At 37.6% G+C, this 13,243-nt stretch overlaps 2 protein-coding genes and 1 pseudogene across 3 annotated transcripts; 2 read left to right on the forward strand and 1 right to left on the reverse strand.

Annotated features, from left to right (window-relative positions):
• Positions 1 to 375: 375 nt before the first annotated feature.
• On the forward strand, positions 376 to 5,273 carry LOC104737966 (uncharacterized). The gene is made up of 12 exons (XM_087480502.1): positions 376 to 1,813; positions 1,953 to 2,155; positions 2,253 to 2,450; positions 2,541 to 2,612; positions 2,686 to 2,781; positions 2,859 to 2,938; positions 3,037 to 3,112; positions 3,190 to 3,400; positions 3,478 to 3,677; positions 3,755 to 3,860; positions 4,032 to 4,121; positions 4,346 to 5,273. Exons 1-12 carry the CDS (start codon positions 1,291 to 1,293, stop codon positions 5,083 to 5,085), a joined length of 2,595 nt encoding a protein of 864 aa, XP_087336628.1. The 5' UTR covers positions 376 to 1,290; the 3' UTR covers positions 5,086 to 5,273.
• Positions 5,274 to 6,675: 1,402 nt separating this feature from the next.
• Positions 6,676 to 9,096, forward strand: LOC104735286 (multiple C2 domain and transmembrane region protein 5 pseudogene; annotated as a pseudogene). Its single transcript, XR_015577637.1, has one exon. The product of XR_015577637.1 is annotated as a multiple C2 domain and transmembrane region protein 5 pseudogene (transcript).
• On the reverse strand, positions 9,064 to 11,618 carry LOC104735287 (uncharacterized). The gene is made up of 9 exons (XM_010455048.3): positions 11,383 to 11,618; positions 11,022 to 11,093; positions 10,799 to 10,888; positions 10,649 to 10,691; positions 10,414 to 10,520; positions 10,038 to 10,133; positions 9,653 to 9,843; positions 9,501 to 9,570; positions 9,064 to 9,353 (listed from the first exon to the last, which is right to left on the reverse strand). Exons 1-9 carry the CDS (start codon positions 11,548 to 11,550, stop codon positions 9,255 to 9,257), a joined length of 936 nt encoding a protein of 311 aa, XP_010453350.1. The 5' UTR covers positions 11,551 to 11,618; the 3' UTR covers positions 9,064 to 9,254.
• Positions 11,619 to 13,243: the final 1,625 nt, after the last annotated feature.

The raw sequence follows: 13,243 nt of genomic DNA on the forward strand, positions 1-13,243 counted from the left end.
TTGACAAATGAGTTTCTTTGATAGATTTGTTTGTATTCACATGCCATGCTTTTCACTATCTCTCTCTATATATGTCTTCTTCGAGAATCGAAGATATCACGCATCGCGATCACATCGTTTCCACACGCCAAGCGATCTACGAGCGCCGTCCATTACATTATTACAATTTTCTAATCTAATACAAAAAAAATTATGAACTATTCGTTTATTGAACATATGTATATAGTTTTTTAGTAATACGAATTTTTTTTTAAGCCATACAATTAGCAAAGACCTATAATGATATCGATGGAAAAAGTAGACTTGCACTAACTCATGTGAGTCATGTCCTATTCCAGTTACTTATATATATCCAGCTGTATTTTGCAATCATTCAAACTAGTATTATTAGATATATCTTAAAATAGAAAGTTAAATAAAAAATTTTAAACAAAAGAGTGACTAAGTAATATAAATAAAAATATTAAAAACAGTTAAGAATGTTTCAAATTTAGTTTATTAAAAAGCAGTTAAGAATTTAACACACCAAAAGCACATATATTTTTTATTTTTATTTAGACGCCATGCAAATTAAATCTTTTATTTATTTCCATTTTTTTTGTTGGTTTCTCCTTAAACTTTTTTTTTTCTCAACACATCCATCTCTCTTCTTCTTCTCTGCAACTAAAAAAACCCTTCTTCTTCAATCTCTCTCGCTCTCCACTTTCGTTAATTAGCGATTTAAAAAAAGAAGACTTTTTTTTTTGTTAAGAATCTCTTTAATCGACTAATTGATTGGGAATGGTGTTGTTTAGTAGTCCATTATAACATATATCGAGAAAAACCAGAAACAGCCCACTGATCTCTCTCGAAAACACACTTCAAATTACAAACCAAACCAGGCCGCGAATGCGACAAGCCATCCGTGACCTCTTTCACCTTCTCTTAAATTCTTTCTATTTTTAAAAAAAATATTTATCAAAAAATTCTCTTTTTTTTTTTTTTTTCCTCTGTTTCCTCTGTTTCTCTTTCACGTGATTGAATGTATTCTTTTGTTTTGTTTTGTTGTGACTTGTGAGGTAGACATTGCTTAAATCTTTGCAACTCTTTTTTTTTTTTTTTGCTTTATATATATCTGCTCACATTACTCTCTTCTTCCAAGTTCCAAGCTCATACTGTTTAATGGGTTTTTGAGTCTTTAGTTTCATTCTCTTCTTGGAATCTGTATTTGGGATCTCGGGGTTTCGGGTTTTGAACGATCTCTCTTTAGATAAGACTTTTTGTTTTTTTTTTTTTTTAAGACAAAAGAGAATGGATACGATGAAGAGGTTTGGTCTCATCATAATAACCATTGCTCTTTTATACACAAGCTTGGTTCTTGTTTGTGTAGCGAAAGAATGTACAAACACTCCTACACAGCTCGCTTCTCATACTTTCCGTTACGACCTTCTGCAATCAAAGAACGAAACTTTGAAGACAGAGATGTTCTCTCATTACCATTTGACACCAACTGATGACGCTGCTTGGTCTAGTTTGTTGCCGAGGAAGATGTTGAGAGAAGAGGAAGATGAATTTGGTTGGACTTTGTTGTATAGGAAGTTCAAGAACTCTAATTCATCTGGTGACTTCCTCAAGGATGTCTCTTTGCACGATGTTAGGCTTGACCCAAACTCCTTTCATTGGAGGGCTCAGCAGACTAACCTTGAGTATCTTTTGATGTTGGATGTTGATGGTTTATCCTGGAGCTTCCGTAAAGAAGCTGGTCTTGTTGCTCCTGGTGATCACTATGGAGGATGGGAGAAACCTGACAGTGAACTCCGTGGCCATTTCGTCGGTATAAACCTTTTCGCTCAATTCAATATAGTTTCTTGATCCATGTTGTTGATATTAGTATGCAAGAACTGGTTTGGTATATATAGATTGCGTTACCTTTTACTAGGTGGCTCATAGAATCTGCTTGTTTGTTTTTGAAGGTCACTATTTGAGTGCAACAGCTTATATGTGGGCAAGTACTCATAACGATACTCTCAAGGCGAAAATGTCAGCTCTCGTCTCAGCTCTATCGGAGTGTCAGCAAAAAGTTGGCACAGGGTATCTCTCTGCTTTTCCTTCCAGTTTTTTCGACCGGTTTGAAGCTATAACACCTGTTTGGGCTCCTTACTACACAATTCACAAGGTGAAAAAGTCAGACTCTTTTAACTATGATATGGTAGATTACTATATATGCTAATGTTTTGCAAAAGAGGTTCAAACTTTTGTCTTAATTTTGACAGATTTTAGCGGGTCTGGTGGATCAATACAAGTTGGCTGGGAACAGTCAAGCTTTAAAAATGGCAACAGGGATGGCTGATTACTTCTATGTCCGTGTTCGTAATGTGATAAGGAACTACAGCGTTGAACGACATTGGCAATCACTAAATGAAGAAACTGGTGGCATGAATGATGTTCTCTATCAGCTATACAGCATCACTGTGAGTTTAAAATCTTATTAGACTCTCTAAAAAGCAACCTTAGATTTCTATCTACCGTTGTGTAATTTCATAGTTTATTGGACTCTGCAGGGAGATTCCAAGTATTTGCTGCTCGCACATCTCTTTGACAAGCCTTGCTTTCTTGGGGTCCTCGCAATTCAGGTAGTTTACTTGATGATTAGCTTGAAGAGATGTGAATGGTAATGGAACATAACTTGTTGTGCTTTCTTCTCAGGCCGATGATATAAGTGGATTCCACTCTAACACACATATTCCCATCGTCATTGGATCCCAACAACGATATGAAATCACTGGGGATCCACTCCATAAGGTATTGAAGTACAACCTGGAAGGCGTGAGAGTTTGTTTGTTAAATAAAACATTGGTTCTGAAATCTGTGTGTTTCAGGAAATTTCGATGTTTTTTATGGACATCGTAAATGCTTCTCACAGCTATGCAACTGGAGGAACATCAGTCCATGAGTTTTGGTAGTACCATTACCCGACTTTAGAGTCTTTAAGAGTTTGGTTCATTTTTACATGAATTTGGTTCTAACTCTTAACCATGCATGATTTGGGAATGTTAGGCAAGATCCAAAGAGAATGGCGACTACGCTGGAAACTGAAAACGAGGAATCATGCACTACTTATAACATGCTCAAGGTAGGATTTTAAACTTTCTTTCCCTCAATTTATTTGTTCAAGGTAACAACAACACATTAACACTTGTACAATTTCAGGTCTCTAGGAATCTGTTCAGATGGACAAAAGAGGTTAGCTATGCCGACTATTACGAGCGTGCTTTGACCAACGGTGTGCTCGGGATTCAAAGAGGAACCCAGCCCGGACTGATGATCTACATGCTCCCATTGGGTAAAGGTGTTTCTAAGGCTGTGACTTATCACGGTTGGGGAACACCTTATGATGCCTTTTGGTGTTGCTATGGCACTGGTAAATTTTAACCACAATCATCTGGTGTTCTACATGTTCTTAACTACAGTTACTGATATTTTTGTTTTTGTTCACAGGGATTGAATCCTTCTCAAAACTGGGAGATTCCATATATTTTCAAGAAGATGGTGAATCTCCAGCTCTTTATGTCACTCAATATATATCAAGCTCACTTGATTGGAAATCTGGTGGTCTTTCTTTATCTCAGAAAGTTAAACCTATTGTATCGTGGGATCCGTACATGCGTGTGACATTCTCTGTCTCTTCCTCCAAAGAGGTAAACTTTTGCAGAACCTTGATGCAACCTGTCTAACTGAATAAAGATTCTGATGGATCCAATTTTTTTTTTTGCAGGGAATGGGGAAAGAGACAACTTTGAATCTAAGAATACCTGTTTGGACAAACTCTGAAGGTGCCAAAGTATCTTTGAATGGCCAACCCTTGAAAGTACCAGCTTCAGGTGATTTGAGCATTCTGTATTGTAACCTTTATATATCACTGGACTTGAATATAAAGTTTACTAAAAGTTGGTAAAAGCAGAATCCGGTTGACTCCAGTGTCCTGTGTTTCTGTTATAATCTCTAGTTTGTAAAAAATGAGAATCATATTGGATCTACCTTTTGCTTTTCAGGTAATTTCCTATCAATCAAACAGAACTGGAAATCTGGCGATCAAGTGACGATGGAGCTACCGTTGAGTATCAGAACCGAAGCTATAAAGGGTATGAAACACTGTTCTGAAATTTCCGATGTCACTATCCCTTACTGTGGTTAATTGTAACTAGCTGTATATTAGATTATTGTATCAGTCATGCCGTGTAATAATGCTTGTTGAGTTAAACTGCTAAATTGGTTCTTGTTCATTTTGTCTAAATTGTAGACAACTCTGTTTTGACAAAGCATAAGCTGATTTCAAATTATTTCCCCCTTTTTGTGATTATTTCAGATGACAGGCCGGAGTACTCATCTCTTCATGCCATACTCTATGGCCCCTACTTGTTAGCCGGGCACACGAGCAGGGAATGGAGCATCACAACTCAGGCCAAATCTGGAAAATGGATCAACCCTATTCCTGAAACTCATAACAATCACCTTGTCACTTTCTCACAACACTCTGGGAACATATCTTACGTGTTGTCAAATAGCAACCAAACCATCACAATGAACGCATCACCCGAGCCAGGAACTCAAGACGCTGTTGCGGCGACTTTCAAGCTCGTGACTGATACTTCTAAACCACGGATTTCAGGTCCAGAGGAACTAATTGGAAGCCTGGTCATGATCGAACCGTTTGATTTCCCTGGCATGATTGTGATGCAAGCAACTGATAGCTCCCTCACGGTTCAAGATTCTTCTTCTACTGCCAAAGAAGCTTCTAACTTTCGGTTAGTAGCTGGAGTTGACGGAAAGCCAGGAAGCGTGTCGTTAAGACTAGAGAGCAAAAAGGGTTGTTATGTGTACAGCGATCAAACCGTAAAGCCGGGAATGAAACTGAGGCTTGAATGTGTTTCAGATGTGACTGATGAGAAGTTTAAACAGGCAGCAAGCTTTACGTTAAAGACAGGAATACATCAATACAATCCAATGAGTTTCGTGATGAGCGGAACACAGAGGAACTTTGTGTTATCACCATTGTTCAGCTTGCGAGATGAATTATACAATGTGTACTTCAGTGTGCAAACTTAAAGAAAGAAACAGTTAATTAAAAACTCCATTAGTACAATGGGAGAAAATAAGAAAAAAAAATTCTCCTGGAAGTGTATTTAGATGCTTAGCCTCGTAGGTGGTTTGTGACATTGTGTTTTGCAATTTCATCTAAAAAAATGTATGTTGGTGTGACAATAAAAATATATAGACGAAGTGATTTTTATAAATTGTGCTAACGATTAATTCATGTTTTTAAATATTCTAAAAGTAGAGAGTGGACTAGTTTGTTCTATGAGCTTTCACCATTCACAAACCAAAGTCAGAGCATTCATGAATTCTCATACAGTATGTATGTATGTGATAAATATGGAGGTGTAGAAATAAAGTTATTGTAGACAGAAAGTATATTCGACTGAGCAATGAAAGAAAGCTGAAGACAAGAAAACAAACAAGTCCTACAAACATTGATTTCTTTCAATCAATGCACTCAAACCTTAAATGCATTACTAAGACATAAACTAATACAAGTAAGTGAAGAAATAAACTAATTAAAAGTTGGTAGAGAGAGTGAAACTGGAAAGTGGCAAATAGAAAAGTAAGAAAAATATAAAAGAAGAGGTCAAAAGAGTAGGTCCACTAAAAAGCAGCAGATCTTAGCACCCACATGTCCCCAATATATTCTATTTCTACTGTACACTCTCTTCTTCTTCTTCTTCTTCACCTCCTCACTAAAGTTCACACTCTACTTCGAAATCTCATTTTCAACATCTTCACCTTTCTTCTAATCTTTTCCATTACAAAAAAAAAAAGGTATCTCCAAGTTGTTTTCTCTATGCTTCATTAGATCCCTGAGGTACATTTCCATGTCTATTGTTTTTTTTATTCGTAGATTTTATATTATGTGTAGTTGTAGTGCTTTTGATCAGTTGCTCAAGTAACAGCGATGGTGAAGAATTAAATACATTGAAACCAAACATATCTTGTGGGGTTTAGTTGTCTCTCAAAGATTATATAATTTTTTGTTTGGGTTTACAAATAGATCTTCATGTTTACTCTTCTTTTATTTTATTTTATTTTAAAGTAAATGATGGGTTCCTTTTATATATATATAAAAAAAAATTCACTTTCTTGTTTGGATCAGATTAGAAGAAAGCTAGAGAGGTTGTTATAGTTTTATTGAAGAAAAGGTTAAAAACATTTTTTGGGGAATCTTTATTTATAGAGAAATGTATATCTATGGTAGATTGGTAGCTGCTTGTTTGGTGAGAAAACTTCACAAGAGTCCCAAATAACATTTTTTAATATACATAAAAAGTTACCATTTCCACTCTTATCCACATTTTCAAACTGTTTATATTTTTCTCGGTAGAGTGTAGATCTCAAACTCCTTAATCATTTATTTGATTTTGATTTGAGAGATGTCTATGTTACTAATATGCTCTAACTATTGTAAGTAAACTGTTAAAATCTCTCTGATCCATTTGTGTGTGTTTTTTTTTACCAGAAGGCTGTCTTAAGATAACAGAGCCAAGCAGTTTACCCTGAAACTGCTTCTTATTTCAAGTTCTTGGATCTTAAGAGACGGATTCTTTGTGATAGAATTGCAGAAGTTTTCAAGATTCAGGCAAGATGCAGAAACCTGGGCAAAATATAGAATTTGCACTGAAGGAGACTTCACCAAAGATTGGTGCAGGAGCTGTGACTGGTGATAAACTCTCCTGCACTTATGATTTGGTTGAGCAGATGCATTACCTCTACGTCCGGGTCATGAAGGCGAAGGAATTGCCAGGGAAAGATGTGACTGGTAGTTGCGATCCTTATGTGGAAGTGAAGCTGGGAAACTACAAAGGAACGACTAAGCATTTTGAGAAGAAGTCGAATCCAGAGTGGAAGCAAGTGTTTGCTTTTTCAAAGGAGAGGATCCAAGCATCAATCTTGGAGGTTGTAGTGAAAGACAAAGATGTGGTGTTGGATGATTTTATTGGTAGAATCATGTTTGATCTTAATGAGATTCCTAAGCGAGTTCCGCCTGATAGTCCATTGGCTCCTCAGTGGTATAGGTTGGAGGATCGACATGGGCGTAAGGTTAAGGGAGAGCTTATGTTAGCTGTTTGGATGGGGACACAAGCCGATGAAGCTTTTTCTGATGCTTGGCACTCAGATGCAGCCACGGTTGGACCTGAGGGTGTGACACATATCCGGTCAAAGGTTTATCTTTCGCCAAAGCTTTGGTATGTGAGAGTCAATGTGATCGAGGCTCAAGATTTGATACCTCATGATAAAACCAAGTTCCCTGAGGTTTACGTAAAAGCAATGCTCGGAAACCAGACTCTGAGGACGCGCATTTCTCAGACCAAAACATTGAACCCGATGTGGAATGAAGATCTGATGTTTGTTGTTGCTGAGCCTTTTGAGGAGCCGTTGATTCTCGCGGTGGAAGATAGGGTTGCACCAAACAAAGATGAAACGTTAGGCCGGTGCGCAATCCCGTTGCAGAATGTCCAGAGGAGGTTAGACCATAGGCCGCTTAACTCAAGGTGGTTCAACCTGGAGAAACATATTATGGTGGACGGAGAGAAAAAAGAGATAAAATTCGCAAGCAGGATTCATCTAAGAATCTTTCTTGAAGGTGGATACCATGTTCTTGATGAATCAACTCACTACAGCAGTGACCTAAGGCCAACTGCAAAACAGCTGTGGAAACCAAGCATTGGACTGCTTGAAGTAGGGATCATAAGTGCGCACGGACTGATGCCAATGAAGACGAAAGACGGGAAGGGAACAACAGATGCATATTGTGTGGCTAAGTACGGGCAGAAATGGATCAGAACAAGAACAATTGTCGATAGTTTCACGCCTAAATGGAACGAGCAGTACACATGGGAAGTGTTTGATACCTGCACAGTCATAACTTTTGGAGCATTCGACAACGGACACATTCCAGGAGGAAGCGGAAAAGATGTGAGAATCGGGAAAGTGAGAATCCGTCTCTCGACCCTTGAAGCTGACCGTATCTACACACACTCATATCCGCTGCTCGTTTTTCATCCTTCCGGGATCAAGAAAACGGGTGAAATACAGTTAGCAGTGCGGTTTACTTGCCTATCTGTCATCAACATGCTTCATATGTATTCTCAGCCATTACTACCCAAAATGCATTATATACACCCGTTATCGGTTCTCCAGCTGGACAGCCTGAGACACCAGGCGATGAACATTGTCTCAGCGAGGCTGAACCGCGCAGAGCCACCTCTTCGCAAAGAGATTGTAGAGTACATGCTCGATGTTGACTCACACATGTGGAGCATGAGGAGGAGCAAAGCTAACTTCTTCAGAATCATGAATGTTCTGAGTGGTCTCATTGCTGTTGGAAAATGGTTCGATCAGATCTGCAACTGGAGAAACCCAATAACCACAATTCTCATTCATGTTCTGTTCATTATCTTAGTTCTCTACCCGGAACTCATCCTCCCAACGGTTTTCTTGTACCTCTTCTTGATTGGGATCTGGAACTTCCGATGGAGACCAAGACATCCGCCACACATGGACACACGGTTGTCCCATGCAGACGCTGTCCATCCCGACGAGCTTGATGAAGAGTTTGATACTTTCCCGACTTCTCGATCCTCTGAGATTGTGCGGATGCGATACGACCGGCTCAGAAGCATAGGAGGACGGGTTCAGACCGTGATAGGCGATCTAGCGACACAGGGAGAGCGGTTTTTATCGCTGCTGAGCTGGCGAGACCCGAGGGCAACCACATTGTTTGTGCTCTTCTGTCTGATAGCTGCTATTGTGTTGTATGTTACGCCATTTCAGGTTGTTGCACTTCTTGCTGGGATCTATGTGCTGAGGCATCCAAGGTTTAGGCACAAGCTTCCCTCTGTGCCGCTCAATCTCTTCAGGAGGCTACCTGCAAGATCTGACAGTCTATTATAGACAATATTTATCTACACCTGCTTTTATAAAACGTTTGTTGATTTTCTAAAGACATTGGGTTTAATGCTTGGTTCAGTCTTTTCAACGGAATTTTAGTTATTAATTGCAACATCATAAGGCGGTCAGGTAATCCAAGTACATATATCAATCAAACTAAAAAATCTTGGTCTGTGAGTTTCTGTTTCTCATCTGTAATTCTGATTTCACCTAACTTTTTTGTCCAATGAATAACTGTTTTCCCGCCAGAATACTAATCTCTGGGGTTCGATTTAATTCACAAACATATGAGCCAACCCTTGAGGTGCTCTACCGCCAATGTTAATGTTCTGAAGCAGTTTCTCCAGCCATTGCGCTGCAGGTGGATCATCCTGTCAAAATAAGAAAAGATAATTAGCTTAAAACAGCCAAGTCCTAAGTACCAAAAGAACTGAGACAAGATAAGAATAAGATTGATAGATAACAATTTGCTATCAGTAATAATTGATTATGATGCTATAAAGAGATATGACACCTACATAGAGACAACGGCTGAAGGTAGCATCTCTCAGAAGATCCGGAAGGCAACTTCCAAGCGCATCGCAGGCTCTGAATGTCATCAATAACTGTATTGTGTAGGCTCAAGTGTATAATATTGTTTTCAAATGAAGGAAAAAAGATAATATTGCACCTGGGGTTATCTGTCAAGCGGAGATAGCAGCGTACGATGTGCTTTAGCAGCCTAGGAGACGGTCCTTCTGCAAGTGAAGCAACCATATTTCCCAAAACTCGACCCAGAGCAAAGAATCTCTCAGCGGTGGTGCACATGTATTCAAGCCCAACCTCGTCTAGCAAAACTTTCTGAAGAATGAAAGTAGCAACCTGACATAACCGGTTTCAAACATATCAATCAGATGAACTGTTCATGGCCAAAACCAATCAGAAACAGCAATTGCAGAAGCAATACTTGTACGACTGCTTTGTATGAAGCATTTCAGATCTATGAAATTGGCTCCGCTGTATAAATGATTAGGATGTGTATCTAAAGACAAGCATCTGAAAGTAGACAAACTTACAGTCTTTGACAACTCGCTGCCATTTTCCATTGTCCGGAGGCACAATGGGACAATTTCAGTTTGAAGAAGAAATCTGATCACTTCAGAATCATCAACCTACCAAAACCAAATGAACAATGTTGCAACCACACCAGTGTCAGTAATAATTATATGATGTCCTAACAATATTTACTCAAAGGTTTTAGCATGCTAAAATTCGTTCTTTCTCAAATCAGCACAATATATATTTACCGGGACAATGTGGCATTTAATAGCCAGACAGTTGTTAGCAAGTAAAAGGAGTGTTCTTGCCTTCTTCGCATCAACACAGTTTTCATAACTAGACCACATAATTTCTAACTAGACGCAGAAACAAAACTCAAAAATCAAGACATACCTTAACAAGTGCACCAATAACCCCCAAGCTAGTCAGCCGCAGGTACTCAAACGGTCTTGACTTGCTTGATGTATTCAAGAAAGCATACAGGTACAATGGCAGATGGGCTGAAATTTGAAAATCAACAGACTAAATAAACTAATGTAATCTAAGTCTTTACTTAAGTCACAGAGCAAACACCACAATTATTTTAATGAGAAGTATGTAATAACTGTTTGCGGGCATAGGAGTGTACCTTTCAGGAACAACATTCTTGTATCGGCATGAGAAGCAACACACTGGAATGTATAAATAAGATTAGAATCTTCCAAAACGGAACATACATATATAAACGTTTTGTAAATTCTCCCAAAACAAAGAGAAAAATTGACAAAATTTAATGCACCTGAAGAAGCGCAAGTGCATTGCAAACCCTGTTAGATTGAGCAGGAGTCATGGTTGGAGGAGATAGGACAGGGTAAACTGAGATAATCTCCTAAAAAAAGAAAATGACTAGATCTTTAACCCAATACAATGGTACATGAAGAAAATAATGCAGTATACACAGCAGGGAGGAGGAAGCCATCAAGCAAGAATAACTCATGTCCCCTGAAGGATAAAAAAGGTACCTGTAGAAGAGCAGGAATGGTACCAACAGAATGCCACAAAAGGGGAGCCAACTCATGAAAGTTCTCTCTCTTCTGCAAAAACATGTATGTAAAATCAAAAGCAATGAGTGATCTTCTATCAACTTAAAAAAAAAAAAAGTGATCTTCTATGAAATTGCTCAAAATTCGAGATTGAATGTTTACAACATGAATAATTATGGCTCAATCTAACGATTATCCTACAAATTCACTTATATAAATTGTGCAGCAATCGCTAATCTGAACGCATGTAATGTAGACGACGGAAACAAAGGACTTCAAAATTGCGTTGAATGAAAAAAAACCCAAAGGATGGAGAATTTGCCAAGTAAGAGAGACAGACCTTGGACAATTCGTGAAGAGCATTTTCCCGGCGTTCGAGATTACTGAGATTGAGAATCAACTGCTCCGCCGAAAAAAGCTTGCGATCACTGGTGGATGAAGAAGAAGGAGAAGCTCCTGAGGAGGGAGGGACAGATTTCAAGGAGAGCGAAGGAGGAGGATTAGCCATTTATAAAGAAGACGCGCCGCTCAGAGAATCTCCCTGAGACTCAACCAAGAGAGATAGAGATGAGACGTAGTATTTATATATATATATATATATATGTCTAGGGGCGTGTTTCTCACGTGCCTCGCTTTCTCCGTTACTGTTTTTTTTCTTTTAAACCACAAAAAATCTAAATCATCCTGATATTATTTTATGAAATATTTAATTTAAGGATTTTCTTTTAGTTGCCCAGATTAAGGGAAGTATTTCAATTAAGCTGAGTCTCTAGACTAGGTCGGAGAAAGCAAGCTTACACAAATACAAGGATAATTTCTTTACTCACATGACCATATTTCTTGAAACCCATGTATCCGCAGCCGACTATGATCATAATCGTACCTAGAACAACCGTAGCTCCAAATAGAGTGGCTTACTTTCATGGTTTTTTTCTGTAACTATGCACGTATATTGCTCTGTGCGATATCTTGGAGCGTGAAAAAGCGTTGACGCACGGCTTCTTGTTCTCCTATCATTTTTTCTAATCCTAGCATCTTTTAACAGACTTTGCGCTATGTTTCCCGTCAGATTCCAAAGAAGCTCAGAGATGATCTCCTCTCTCCCAGATACTTATAAGATTCAAATTCTTTTGACGGTTTATCCTAATAACAATGAAGATTCTCCACATGTTAATAAAACATGTAATGTTTATTATCCCAAACAAACACACGTGTATATATGCAAAAAGAAAAACAAGAATAATTAACAATGGAGTTTATATGATTCCATTTTAATTCATTATTTAGCTAATGGAAGGAAAAAAGAGTTGAGCATTTGATATTATTAACAAAGGAAGAAAATACTATGTTTATCGCGCCAAAGAAAACTAGTTATGTTTTCAAACGTTTGTTCGATTTCTATAAATTAGAATTATTATTATTATTATTTATCTACTAAAATGTTTATTTAAACCGTAAATAATTTTGTTTTTCGCGCTTAATAACTATATATTAGTTTGATTCATGTCAGTAAAAAAATAAGCTTTACTCCTCATATGGTTTAAAGTTGGACAAATACTTAAATTTACAATGTAATTAAGGCGATCAATTTAAAAGGTTACAATTTGAAGTTAATAATAATTTTATGTTTTTAATATATTTATTTATTTATACTAGTATTGAGTTTTTAATTGAAATAATTTTTGTTTTTGAGAAAGAAATCCTTGAAGTTTAAAATTTTAGCAAGAACAGTTTAAAATTTTAGCAAGAACAATCTATACAAATTTAATTCACAGAGATAAAGGAAAAAGGATGTGGACCAATACATAAATCATAAATGGATAGAAAAAAGTTTGCACTTTGTAGAGAAAGATATAGACAAAAATTGTTGCTGACAAAAAAAAAAGATAGGGACAAAAACTGATAATTGGAAAACTTAGGCAAACAAAAAATTGATTCAGTTTGAGAAATTAGAGTAAAAAAAGAAATTAGTGTTTATGACCAAACCATATCCATAGAATATTAACTACGCACCAAAGCATGGATACAACATTTATATAAGGGTTCAGGGGTCACAACTCTCAACTATACCCCTCCTATGGCTCCGCCACTGTCTAGAAGTGAATCTATGTCTTAAATTAAAACAATTAGTGTCACTACTCGATGTCATCATTTCTAACATGCAAGGGAATATGGTTGCTCCAAAACTCAACAAGTAGTGG

Source organism: Camelina sativa, chromosome 13 (genome assembly GCF_030686135.1).
Source record: "Camelina sativa cultivar CO46 ecotype springtype chromosome 13, ASM3068613v1".
Taxonomy (NCBI): domain Eukaryota; kingdom Viridiplantae; phylum Streptophyta; class Magnoliopsida; order Brassicales; family Brassicaceae; genus Camelina; species Camelina sativa.